The sequence below is a fragment of the Rissa tridactyla genome, chromosome 2 (genome assembly GCF_028500815.1).
Source record: "Rissa tridactyla isolate bRisTri1 chromosome 2, bRisTri1.patW.cur.20221130, whole genome shotgun sequence".
Classification (NCBI taxonomy): Eukaryota; Metazoa; Chordata; class Aves; order Charadriiformes; family Laridae; genus Rissa; species Rissa tridactyla.
Genome location: NC_071467.1, coordinates 54870472 through 54883885, shown reverse-complemented (window position 1 = coordinate 54883885; position 13414 = coordinate 54870472). Strand labels below are relative to the sequence as shown.

The window sequence follows — 13414 nt, the reverse complement described above, 5'->3', positions numbered from 1 at the left end:
ACCTTCAGAATTCATCAGAGTTGTGACAAATTGTGTTAACAGTCCATAAAAACTGTTTCTATTGGTTGAGTACTCCACGTTAGCTTGTTGTCTTTCCACAGTGATGATCAGATGTCCAGTGTAGAGCAAAAAACTGTGATTGCAGGTCATGGGGGAAGGGAAATGACCAAAAAAAAAAAAACCCACAACCCAAAACAGGTCAAAAATTTGGGTTAATCTCTCTTGACAGCATATAAAAAAGATATTGTAATAGTTTTCATTTATTAAATGCTAAGTTAATCCTTTAATAATGTAGGGCAAAGACACCTATCAAATTGCACGAGTATGTAAGTATGCAGTGAGTGCTGGTCTGAGAAAATCCTTCTCTTAAAAAAGAAGGATGCAACCATTGTTTTATTCTCCTGACTGGTAGACTGTGCTTTCATGCAGATTGCTGCAAATCATCTTATTATTAATTCTAAGTGTGATTATGCTTGATTGCATTGTTCCAGTGTCTCACTACAGCAGTCAGGAATCTCCTCATCTAACGCAGGCGTTGTGTATTTTTGTATAATGGAAAGACAGCCCTGAGGCTATGCGGGGAAGCAGCAGGTGCATCCCCAAGAAACTGGGAGAAAGATTGATATCATTAAAATTGCACAACATCTGCTAACCAGTCGGGCTCTGTGTGACAGTTGCTCCTTGTGGTTGACTAACCCAGCTCATGGACGGGGTGGTCCAGCTCACTTCATGGATGTCCTGTGCCCATGTGGAGGAGGCAAACCGCCCGCCATTCCTCCCTGAGCACTTCTCGATTGAGCTGCTTTCATTTCGCCAGAACTCTCTGATGTCAGGACTTGCAATGAGCAATGCAGATAGAAGGCATGAGCGTCTCTCTCCTTGTTGAAAAACCCTTGCACAGAGTTGCAAAAATGCTGGTATCAAGCTTATTTTTGAACATCCACAATTTTAAATTACCAAGGCTAAAAATCTCTCTAGCACCTACTGCCCTAGAAAAAAAAAAAAAAGACAGCGGGAGCCATATGTTATTGGTGCATTCTAATGTTCCCCTCCTACAACAAGTACTTTGGCATGCAAATACTGTACTTTTAATATCACTTACAATAAAAACATTTTCGAAGCCCCTGTCCAATATACTTTATCATTATTTCTCATAGACAAGTGCTTTCCCACTGACTCAAAATACTACTTCTGAAGCTTGAAGTTAAAATAAGCTATTTTATGAACTTGTCTTATAAAATATACATTCACGTCATTTGCTGTAGACCTTCAAATAGACAACAAACATGTTTAAACAATAAGAAGGTGCTAATTACGAAACAGTTGTGCACGGATACCTCATTGCAGCTAGGGTCAAGTTGCTTTGGGACGGCCTCCGCCTCAAAGAGCTTACATTGTAGAGCAACAGGGTAAGTGGAGGGGGAACAACATTTAAAAAAAAAATAATTACTTGCAATGATATGGGGGAAATGCTACACTGGTCTTACCTTCCAGGCAAAGAGTTTCGGAAGTGTTCTTGATTGGCCTTTATGGGGTTTTGTGTTCACAAATAACAGACAGTTTTTTGCAGTTATTTGCAGTTGTCTTGTATCAACAAATCAAAAGTGAAGGCAAATAACATGGCTGAATGGTTCCTACTTCTTTTTAAGCCAGCTGAGTAGTCATGCACAGAACATTTAAAAGCAACTGAGTGACATCTGCCTCTGAGCACGGTTCATAACCTGAGGGTGCGACCATCACAGACTTCCCACAATATGTCACAACTGACCCAGGAGCATTTTACGTTCGGTCTCCTCTAGTTTCAAGCCTTTTGCAACAAGCCAATTAAAAATACGTATATTTATAAAGTGTCATGAATGCCTCAAAAATAAAAATCTATTCACAGGGCATGTCAGTAAGAGCTGAAGTGAGATAAACTAGTAGGTCCTTCTTTTCTGTGTGTGAAAAAGCTTGTTCACCTTAAAGTATTAATTCCCTTTACCTTTCAATCACCATATTTCATGGCTGTGTATTTCCTTCACCCTGGCAAATATTCCCAGCGATGTGTATCTCTGCTATAACTAATCTTGAAAGAAGGGCAGACATGCAAATTGCCATTCGCTCTCAGTGGATTATCTAGACTCAGGCTTGCTACATAATGAAAAGTTGCCTCTGATTCTACCATGTATCAAATAAGCTGGACGAATCTAATACACAATGTGGATTCACTGTGTTTCATGTAGGCCTGTAAGGATTTCATACATCTATTTTCTCAGTGAGGATGATTTCTCACAGTTTATTCACAGTGCTGCTCTTTTTCTCTGCATTGGTTATCAAATCATCATTAATCATACCAGAGTCTCCACCATTAATCACATCAGAATCTCCACTGCCATGGGAAACAAACAAACAAACAAGCAAGCAAAGTGTATGGGGCTAAGATAAGACAAATCAAACACTTATTCTGAGACCTGTGGCCAGACTGGGACTGATGCTCTTACAACTTTCCTAGCTACTGAATAAGATGAAGCTATGACTTCCAGCAATAAAGACTCAGGAAACCTTGGCATGGCACAATATACTGTGAAGGATATCTACAAAATGTACCGTGGCTTTGATTTTTATTAATGCAATAAATTAGGTAATTAAAATTAGCTAAATAAGCTACAATTAAAATGGGCTTTCAGGCTAGAGCCACTGTTATGACTGGAAGCCTCTCTGCTAGCAGGATATAGGTTGAGATGGCAATGACCCTTCTTCTATGTCTGAGAAATCGTAAAGATAAATCACGGGGAAAAACAAGAAGCCTGTGTAAAATGTCTCTCTCTTATGCTTTTAATACTACTCCTCTAACAATCCTTTTCATATTTATCCCTTTAATCTTGTGCTCAGGCTGCAAGTGTACCGAGGAAGGGCCTTCTCTCTGGTTTTGTTTTGTAGGGTCTCTACACCGGGAACTGCAGGTCCGTGGCTGGAACTCATGGATGCTACGGTATTTCAGATAAGTACACTGAGTACTTCAGGTTGCTCTTTGAATTGTTTTTGGAACCTTGGGCCTGCTGAGGGCTGAGATATATTAACTTGGCTATGCATCTCCTGGATTAGAGCTGACATACCCAGCCAGCCTGGGGTGGAACCTATTCAAGTGGATATACTAAAATTGATGGCATTGCTGTACTGAAGCATGTCCCGAGAAGGACCACATGAAGGTTACCATCTTATGCTCAAACAACCTAACGAAAGCAAGGATACGTTTAAAAATTAGGATTTTTTATATAGATAAATGGAGAGGAGAGGAGAGGAGAGGAGAGGAGAGGAGAGGAGAGGAGAGGAGAGGAGAGGAGAGGGGAAAGGGAAAGGGAAAGGGGAAAAAGAAAAGGGGATGGGAAAGCAGTAAGGAGAAAAGAAGGAGAAAGGAGAAAGGAGAAAGGAGAAAGGAGAAAGGAGAAAGGAGAAAGGAGAAAGGAGAAAGAAAACCCAGGTCCAATAACCTCTTTGCAATTCCTAATAATTATTTAAGTTCACCACAGTTTGATGATAAACACACACATCACATAAAAACTTACACAAATACGGCAGGAGCTGAGGCTGCCGGCAGTGCTCCGTAGTCAACGCAAACACGGACAGTTACAAATTAACTCGGGCAACCAGTACACCAGACCAACGGGACAGCTGCCTTTTGCAAGTATTCCACTTCTGGGAACACAAAAATCCATATCAATCAAAAATAAATCAAAAGTTTCATTAAAGCCCTCAATACATTTATTAACCAAGAAGAATCTGTAGGATGGGCAGGGATACACAACTCGGCAAGGAAACTTGCTCTGAGGGGATTCAGCCTGCCGTTGTACAACTGGTCCTTATCAGGTAGAGCAAATGAGGACTGCCTCGCTCAGCTTCTGCGGAACAACACCTTCCGCAGCTTCTCATCCAAGAACATCTTTCTTATTTTCCAGGATTTGGCCACACCTACAACACATTTTGCTGAGAGTAATTCGAAAACTGTGAATGCGATGATAGCCTAATCACTCAAAACTTTAGCAATGAAAATATGGAAAGGCCGTTGTATAGAAAGATAGCTAAATAGAATGGTTTAGTTTGACAGAAATAGAAAATATGACTCAGATAGGGAAGAGAGCTCTTTGCCCTTTAAAAAATCGCTCTCGTTCTCCCTCTCTCTCTAACACAGGAGCCTTTCAGGGAGAGCCTGGTGATGCTGCATTATTGATGTGATACAGGTCTCCAGTGGAAACAGATGTGATATGTTTGGTTTTCTCTGATAGTCTGGGCTGAACACAAAGCAAATTACTGAATGTCAGAAGACTCGGGTTCATCGAGACCGTTCAAAGCACACTTTTAAAAGAAGCTCTTAAATAATAAATCTTAAATCTGAAGCCTGTTGCATAACCAAAAGTTACATATGTACTAAAAGAGATGTGCCCCGAGTGATTTTGCTGAGACAAACTGCAAATGACATTCAAATGCATATGTGCTGCTTTAGGATTTGTTTGTTCTCAAACCAGGCGCTGATGGTTGAGGTGAAAGACACGTAATAGCACAGTCTGGGTGAAACATTCACAGAACCGCAGAATCGTTGAGGCTAGAATATATATACAATTTAACTGAATATGCATAATCTTGCTGACAATCCTCCAACCCGTGTTGGATCCTTTATTTTTAAAAACAGTTTGAGACCAAAAAGGCTCCCTTTATTGCCCCTCGGTTTCTGGCAGGCGGTTTTACACACAGCATAGTCTTCCCACACAAGAGGTCAAGCAGAGGTAGAAGAGTGCTGGTTTGGCCCAGGCTAGGTCACACCCCAGCTTCAAGAGGAATGCCACAAGTCAAAAAGGCAGGTTTGGTCTCTCCACCCCGGAAAACCACGCAGCATACATTAGGAGCAAACCCGAGCCACGGGATGAGTTTTTTGTATTTACCTGCCTGAGATTTGCTTTTCTAGCTCACAGTGGACCTGTAACAAGGCTCTACTGAAGCAATCAGCAGTAACCTCCTCTCACGAATAAGAGAAGCAGTGTGATGGGACGCACCAGATTATGTCTCACTTAGGTGATAGCTTCAATTTAATCAGAGTTTTCACCAAGCAGCTCAGGAGGGAACACCTTTTCCTGGTCCCTGCTGAAAATGAGAGATCCTGGGTGACACCACCAATGTATCTCAGCTGACACTTCCTTCTTTCATCCTCTTTCTTTGTCTTTTCACCTGCTTCTTGGCTTCCTCCCTAGGTTTTTCTCAAAATTGGGTGGTAAAAACCCTGAAGCGGGGTGGCTGAGCCTGAGGTTGCTGAGACACTGCTGGTGGAGAGGAGACAGAGGGTCTTTGCGCATCCTGTTACGGGAAACCCGGTGAAACCCAGGAAGGACCAAGGAGGTGAGAGACGGGACTTCGATAGGATGCCCCCAGGTGGGCCCATGTCGTCGGGAGGCGGATGGGAGGAGATAAGGGGCTGCACCTCACCCACGACCACCCCCACTCGTCGGATTTGGGGGGGGGGGGGGGGGGGGGAAGAGCAGGCGAGGCCGGGGCGTGGCGGTTGTGGGCGGGGCCTCCGAGGGCGGGGCCGGCGGGGCGGGGCGACCGCAGGTGCGCAGGTGGCGGGGGCGGGGGGAGGCGGCGGCGGCCATCCCTGCCGCAATTTCCCTGTGTCACCGCTCCCGTCTCCTAGCAACGGCGCCCGGGTCCGGCCGGCAGCCGCGCCAGCCGCGCACCGCCCGCAGCGGCGGCGGCACAAGGCAGCGGCTCCGCCGGGCCGGCGGCGGCCCCGCGGCGGGAAGGATGCGGCATGGCAAGGGGACGGCGCTCCCGAGGAGCTCCCTGAGGCGGCCGGCGGCGGCGGGGCCGAGGGGGCGCTCGGCGCTCGGCCCAGCCCCGCCGCCCGCCCGCCCGGGGCCGTAAGGGGCGGCGGGGCGGAGAGGCGGCGGCGGCGGCGGGGCGGGCGGCGATGCCCGCTCGGGCCGGAAAGTTTCTTCCCCGCGGCGGCTCGGCCGCTTCCCGCGCGGACTTCTCCCCCGGTCCTCCTCGGTAAGTGACCGCGTCCCCCCGCCGCTGCCATCTTGAGCGACCCCCGACCGACGCCCCGACGGGGGGGGCGGGGAGGCCGAGGCTGCCGCCCGGCGGGACTCAGCGTCCTGCCCCGACGGCGCGGAGCTGTGGGGCCGGCCCTGCCCACGGGGCACCCCCGAGACACCCCGGCGTCGGCTGCCGGGACTCCGGTACAACGGCGCGTGGCGGCCCCTGCCCTGCCCCAGCAGCCGGAGCCCGGCGAGCCCCGTCCCGCGGGGTGGGAAGGGGTTAACCCGGCTCCCGTCAACGCTGGTAAAACTGTATTTGGGCTTTACCGAGCTGGGTCGGGGTTAGCGCTGGAGGGGTCGCCGAAGGAGCCGGCGGAGGGCTGGGGTCGGTTGGTGCGGCGTGTGGCTCCGTCCCCTGCGGGTCCCGGGCTGTCGTGTGGGTCCGGTGGGTCCGGCGGTGCCCTCCTTCCCCGTGCCGAGCACGGCGCTCTCCGGCGCCGAAAGCGGAGTGCCAGGCGATGCCGAACCGGGGAGGCTGCTCGGGGATGAATTTGCCATCTCTTTTCGCCGTGGTAGAGGAGACAGGCTGCTGGGGCAGCAGAAAGACTGAGATCAACGAACCGGTAATGAAAGCAAAGCATGCCCCCATAATTACACTTGTGCATCAACAAAGAATGCTTTTTTTTTTTTGCCTTTTTTTTTTTTTTTTTTTTTTTAAAAAATAAGTAGTTCAGCGGGAGGAAAGAGGAGACAAGTCTCTGCTCTTTGTTTTGAGCGTGCCGTACCTCGGAGAGTAATTTAACAGTGTCCTCGCTGAGAACACCCTTCTTTTTCTGGGAAAAATACTAAAGGAGTAAATGGGACACAAAATTACCACATAGGTGGTAATCCGGGAATAGGAGAGAAAATAAATGAGACTTAAAAGCTGAACGGGGGAAGGGGAGCAAGATTTTATTTTTTTTTGGGGTGCTTACTTAATCACCTTTCAGTGCAATGCATTGAACTTTGCGAATTGTGTTCTACTTGCTGCTGTCATATTTTGCTCCCTCAAAGGAAAAATAATCGGACACTCAAAAAGAGAAAGGGGGGAGGGGATCCTGCTCCTCGGTAGCATGAAGGAATATCTTCCAAAAAGAATTGCAACAGTGCAGGAATTGTTCCTACACGCTGCATTTTGTAGCTCAGATCACTGGAACAGTGAGATGCCTTCTGATGATCCAGTAAAACAAAAGCCATAAACGCTCAGTGTTCAGTCCCCTGCCAGTTTCCCTACAAGCAGTCATTGCCATTTCCCCAGGTGACTCGCAAAGGTTTGCTCCTCCTTTAATAAGATTTGGCATGCCATCTCTTACCTGCCAGCCACCATCTCCCCTTTCTGGGGGAGGGGAAGGCGGGGGCGGGGGGGAGCTGGAATTTGCTGCTGTTACATAACGGTTACCTGGAGCATCACACGTGTTCCCAAACCAGGGATGACTCCGGACCGCAGGCGGGAGGTGAATTTCTGTAATATTGCAGATCAAGTGCAAATGGCTGGGAAGAAACTTTCACAGGGCACTGCTTTCCAGTGTTCAAATGTTTCCCTTGTGCGTTTCACAGTAATTCCTTTCCCACTCATTTAAGAAAGGCAAGTAATAAGTTTAACCCTCCCCCCAGTAATGTGTAAGTAGTCTAATGAAACAAATGGTATCTATAGATCAAATATACTGCCTTCCTGCATTTATTTCCCCCATCCTCTCAAATCCCACGTGACATCATTAACCACAGTGTGCAGCATAACCCCAGACCCCATTAGGGAGTGGGGCTCAGGGTAGGGAGGCCGTCAGCATCCTCTGAGCTACAGCGCTTTGCAAGCTCCTTTTGAGACCAGCAAGATCATTTTTTTTGTTGTTTACACCAGCAGATACCACTCCCTCTATCAGTTACCTAGAGTGTAAAGAAATTAATTAGCTGTTTAACAAGAGCGTAGTGGGGCACACAGCTGCTTTGCTACCTAGCGTTGCTTAATTGTCTGTCTTGTCAGTCTGCCTGTCTCTTTCTCACGCACAGGAGCTGTACAAGCAAAGGAGATTGTCCTGTTGGTGTCAACCCCTGTCCCATTTGTCGATGGTTTTAATTAGCAGGATTTGAATGAGGAACAGCAAACACACACCTCTTTTGCTGCAGGTCTGCCCCTGGTCCTCATCCTCTTCTCTTCTCCTTTTCACTGCAGGAGCTGGAGCGGCCATAGGGGGCAGTGCTCTGGGTAGCTAGCCATGATCGCCACTGGAGGCCTCCTGAGGATCTCGGCTAGGAAACAGGACCCCTTGCGACCCCAAAGCCAAGTCCCCAAACGCAAACGCAAGACCAAAAAGAAGCGCAAGAACGACGTGGTGGTGGTGAAAGGCAAGCTCAAGCTGTGCTCTCTCTCGGGGCTCATTGCCCTCTGTGGCATCCTGGTACTGCTGGTGGGCATTGCCTTGGCCGTGGTGGGCTACTGGCCAAAGCCCAACCAGGTGTACAGAGAAGGCAGCTTCAGTGGGGGCCGACAGCTGGCACCACAGGGTGGCACCCCCAAGAACCGCTCCCGGACCCAGGAAGGGGCACATGCAGGGATCCATCCAGAGTCATCCCCCAGAGCCAACACCTCCACCACTGCTACCACCCAGGGATCCCCACAGTCTCCCCCCACTTCCTCGTCCCCCCAGGCCTCAGTGGGTTTCCTTTTCCGTCTTTTCTCGAGCTACTTGCATTCAGACAAGCTGAAGGTGCTGGGCCCCCTCATCATGGGTATCGGCATCTTCCTCTTCATCTGCGCCAATGCGGTATTGCACGAGAACCGTGACAAGAAGACCAAGATCATCAACCTGCGTGACCTCTACTCCACCGTCATCGATGCCCACAGCCTGCGGGCCAAAGATGGCAGCACTCCGGCCTCAGCCCCTCTCAACGGCTTTGTCAACTATGTGCAGTCCCGGGGCCTGGACCTAAAGCCTGGTGGTGAAGGCTTGGGTGCTGCGGCCATGCTGGCCAGGAGCTCCTGGCCACCAGGACTGGGAGTGTCCCTTTCTCCACCAGACCTGGCGTCCTCGCCACGGCGTTCCTCTTTCTGCACCCCACCACAGCCGCCCAGGCTGGCCGAGGCTGTGTACAGCATCTACCAGGAACATGCCGCCCTTGCTGGCCGCACCGTCACCAGCCCACCCTGCAGCCCACCAGAGAGCTGGGGCCGGCGCAGCACAGCCAGCTCCATTGTCGGCTCTTCGCTCAGCACTTTCACCCTCCTGCCCTTGGCGCCAAGCAGTGGAGGGGGAGCCTGGCGGAGACCCCCTGGTGAGCGGGGAGCCCGGGAGATCCCACGGGGGGAGTTTGAACTCAGCCTGACCAACCTCAGCAGCAACCGCATTGAGGGAGGCTATGGGACGAGGAGGCACAAGCTGGTTCTCAGGCGGCAGAGCACCAGCTGTTTGCCCGATGCCAGGTGTCCCCTTTTCCCTGAGCCACCTCGGTCACCAACTGTCAGCGGGGGCCTGGACTCCAGCCTCTTGGTAAAGGCATCTTCTAGTTACTCCAAATCTCTGGACCTTGGGGGGTCACCACCCTCTACCCCCCCTGCCATCACCAAGATGGACTCCCAGAGTTCCCAGTCTGAGCCTTCCAGCAGCAATAAGGGCTACAGCCACCTGGAGGAGGCAGGCACCTCCTTGGAGTCAGTTGCCAACACCCCAGCCAGTAAAATCCAGGACTGTGAGGAGGAACCACCCGAGAAGACGGACCCTCTCAAGGCTACCAGCAGAGAACAAACAGGGGAGCAATCCCAGCAAACTCAAAGACAGTACACAAATAAAGAGAAACTCTTTATGATTTCTAGGTCGCATGCTGCATTAGGGCTGGAGGATGGGGAACTGGAGAGTACTGGCATCTAAACAAGACCGAGAAGGCACGAGGACACCTTGCAACCCTCCACACCTTCCCCCCCTTCTCCATCTCCTTGTGGACTTAGGAAACCGATCAATATCCAAAGAGCTGCAGTATGTTACCCTTGAAAACTGAATTCCGTAAATCCTGTAGATGAATTCAGGAAGAAAAAGAAAATCCTTTCTGTCCGATTGTGATTGTATGTTCCATGCAAGCCAAATTGTATTAAATATCCACAGTCCAGTAAGTTCTTTGGATCAGATTAATACAATTTCGGACAGTATAACTGTGCACTTTACTGTTTTGATTTCCAAGTGCCCCTTCTTCTCCTCTGATTTCTTTCTTGCTGATTTGCCACTAACTGCTTGAGAACTGCAGGCACCTTTTTAAGCTCAAGAGCAACGTGGTCTTCAGATCAAGAAAGCCGAGCTCTCTCTTTGTTTTGGTTCAATCACTAAAAAGTTTGCAAGGCCTTAAGGATGACGTACCTTGACAAAGAATGAGTTTGTTTAAATTCTGGAAAAAAAAAAAAAAAAAAAGACAATTTAGAAGAGACTGGAGTGGAACAGAGCTCTGATGATTTAGTTAAAACCATTACATTCCTGAATCCAAAATACCTACTACTACGTGATACTTTATTGAGTATTATTACACATGTATTGACTAATAGCATTAAAAGATTTTTTTTTTTTAAAATAAAACATTTGCAAACAAAACTGCCACACAAAAAAAGTCCTTTATTTTGGTAAGTAATTACAGATATCAGAAACCTTTCATTTTATACTATGAAAGATTATAGAGAAGCCGTGAGGCCAAAGGTTTGCTTATGCTTTTAAGTGGGTAATTAATCGTTTAGGAGTAATTTCAAAATAAATACTGGTTCAGTCTCTGAGAAACCACACTTTAATTCAATCAGCAGATTCTGTCTTCTTTTCTAACAGTGCTCTGTGACAGCTGAAGAAATGTGAGATTTTGACATGCTAAGGAAAAAAATATTTTAAAGGTTTGACGTTCTATTAAAATTAGATTTTTTGTGAGTAACACATTAATCTCAAACTGCAGCATATTCTTTCTGGATTTTTCACTTTCTTTATAACCGTTTGCATTAAGCCTTTCTGCTGGTACGCTTCCTATGCGTGAATGCATGTACGTAAGCTTAATTTTAAAGCATAATGATAGCCCTGTCAATCTCATAGCAATTGGCCCTATTGAAGTCAGTGAAGGTTTCTTACGGACTTTGGCGTGGTAAGGATTTCTTGCTGTCTGAGAAAAGCATCGGGTTTCCTGAAGGCTGGAGAATGCCTTGTCTGTAAGCACATTTTTGGTAAATTGATGAGCTGTTTCATTTTCGTAGCTGCAGCACGGCAGGCACTCTTTCATTTTGCCAAAACAGTTTTATATGCTCAGAAGATTGTGTCAATACTGTGGATTTTAAATACGGATGTAGCATTTCACTACTACAGGAAGAGAAATCGACACTAAACAAATACAATATGTAGGCAAGAGTGTTTCCATTGCGATTAATTTTTTCTTGTGATTTCATGTTTTAAAATGCTTAGTTACATATTTAACTACTTACATTACAATACCTTGCAAAATGGAATATAACGATCACTAAATGCAATTGCATTTAGTAATCCAGCAAAATCCTGTATTAAATAAAGCCAATTTAAAAGAAAAGAAGAAAAAAGAAGAACAATTTGCCATGTCAGAGTCCTGAAGCTGGAGAAGCAGAAAGTACTTGTTCTCTAGAGCAACGGAGGCATCCAGGTGGCAATATCTTTCCTCCTGTCACTGGCAAACAGTAAATTGACAACATGAACAACAGCATGGCATTTTTTGCTATCAAACTGCTAGCACACAGCTGGCCAGAGTATGTTGTAAATCTGCCTGGACTGGCATGGGGTCAATTAGGTGCCACATCAAGTGGCAAGTGGGCCAGTGTTTGCACAGGACTTTCAGTTCCCCATGGGTGATGGCTCTGGGCTTCTGCTCCTTCTCCTGTGACTTCCAGCAAGATTTATGAGATGCATCTGAGCAGCATTACCTGGTGTTGATGGAGATGCTAGTTATTGACCCAGCCGAAGACACCCTGTTTGTTATCTTCCACACGAAAGCCCTTCATGGAGTTGCAAGGGAAGAGGCGAGTGACGGGTGCTACTTACTGGGGCATGGGGTCCTCGTGAAGATGTGGCAGGGGTTTGTTTTATTCTGAGAGGGGGAAACAAATGCTTTTTAAAATATTCTTAGTAAATATTTCTTTAGTCATCCAAATCTACAGTGTGCTCTGAAAAAAACCCTCAACTTTAAAAAAGCCTCTGGGTACCCCTTAGATTGATTTAAAATAAAGCAGACCAGTAATTCCTCTGATGATTAATTTACTGCAAAGCTTTCTGAATAGCAAAATTACAACAGAGTTTGGGTTTATTAAGTAAAATTATAGCTTGTTCCTGTGTTGCCAAAAAAGGTGTGAAACATGCACTTTCATCAGGCAAGCTGGATTTTCTATAACAGCAGCCAGAAGTGATTTGTAACATATAGATTAATAAGCAGAGAAAGCTGCTTCTCTCCGTTTGCAAGTTATCCAAAAATCTCTCATTATTTTTGCAAATTTATTAATTAAAACTATTTGTTCAGCCACTTAGGCGGTGGTGGAGTTGGAGTCAGAAACTTTTGTTTAAAATTCAAGACGGGCAAGTTAGTTTAAGAGGCCGATGTTGGAAAAACGGCTGAGAAATTCACCCCCTGTGCCCCAGCCGTGACTGTTGTCAGTACCATTAGCCTTGGAGAGAAATGCCGTGGCTGGGAAGGAGCTGAACCTTTCCTGGTGGTACCAGCAGGTGATGGGAGTGCTGAAGTTTGTGCGTTGACCTCTTCTTGAGTCTCTTCCAGCTGGCCCTGACCGCTTCTCAGGACAGCCAGGCTGCCTCTTGGCCGTCGTTTGCTCATCCTGTCACTTGCTTATGCGTTTTTCTCCCATCTAGTTTCTTGCTTTTAACCTTCATCTCCAGTGTCCTGCCACCAAGTGCTTCCTCCACAGTCTTTGTTAAGAGCCAAGAAGCTGCCTCTGCTCACCAGTATCTGCCTGCCTGCGTGTTGTGGAAAGAGATGTGCTCCCACACAAAATGTTTATTACGAAGGAATTGTTAGTCTCCTTATTTAAAAAGTGGTATTCCTGAAGATATGTTAAGCTACAATACCTAGGCATAAATCTTTGCTATGGAAAAATCAGATTTTGGTCCAGAAATGCATGCTTTGTTTTGTTTTTTTTTTTTAGCATAGAGAAGTGCTATGATATTTATATAAAATTTCCAGAGGAAAAGTTAATTTCTGCCTGAACCGTCAGAATATTCCCATCACTGGATAGAAGGCTGCGTCCGTTTGTTATGAGCATAGATGCTGCTTGGACCGGTCTGAGGACATGGGCAAATGCCCTAATTGTACTTCAGTCATCCTGCTCTTTATTACAAAATCCTCAGGACCCTGGAGAAGCTGCTGACACGATCATACTG

At 47.1% G+C, this 13414-nt stretch overlaps 1 protein-coding gene across 2 annotated transcripts; it reads left to right on the top strand.

Annotated features, from left to right (window-relative positions):
• Positions 1 to 5875: 5875 nt before the first annotated feature.
• Positions 5876 to 13114, top strand: TMEM200C (transmembrane protein 200C). Of its 2 annotated transcripts, none has more exons than XM_054193464.1 (2): positions 5876 to 6018; positions 8218 to 13114. In XM_054193464.1, the coding sequence occupies exon 2, from the start codon at positions 8261 to 8263 to the stop codon at positions 9908 to 9910; it is 1650 nt and encodes a 549-aa protein (XP_054049439.1). In that variant the 5' UTR covers positions 5876 to 6018; positions 8218 to 8260; the 3' UTR covers positions 9911 to 13114. The 2 variants fall into 2 exon arrangements, with proteins under 2 accessions (XP_054049439.1, XP_054049440.1); XM_054193465.1 differs by lacking the exon at positions 5876 to 6018 and adding an exon at positions 6391 to 6631.
• Positions 13115 to 13414: the final 300 nt, after the last annotated feature.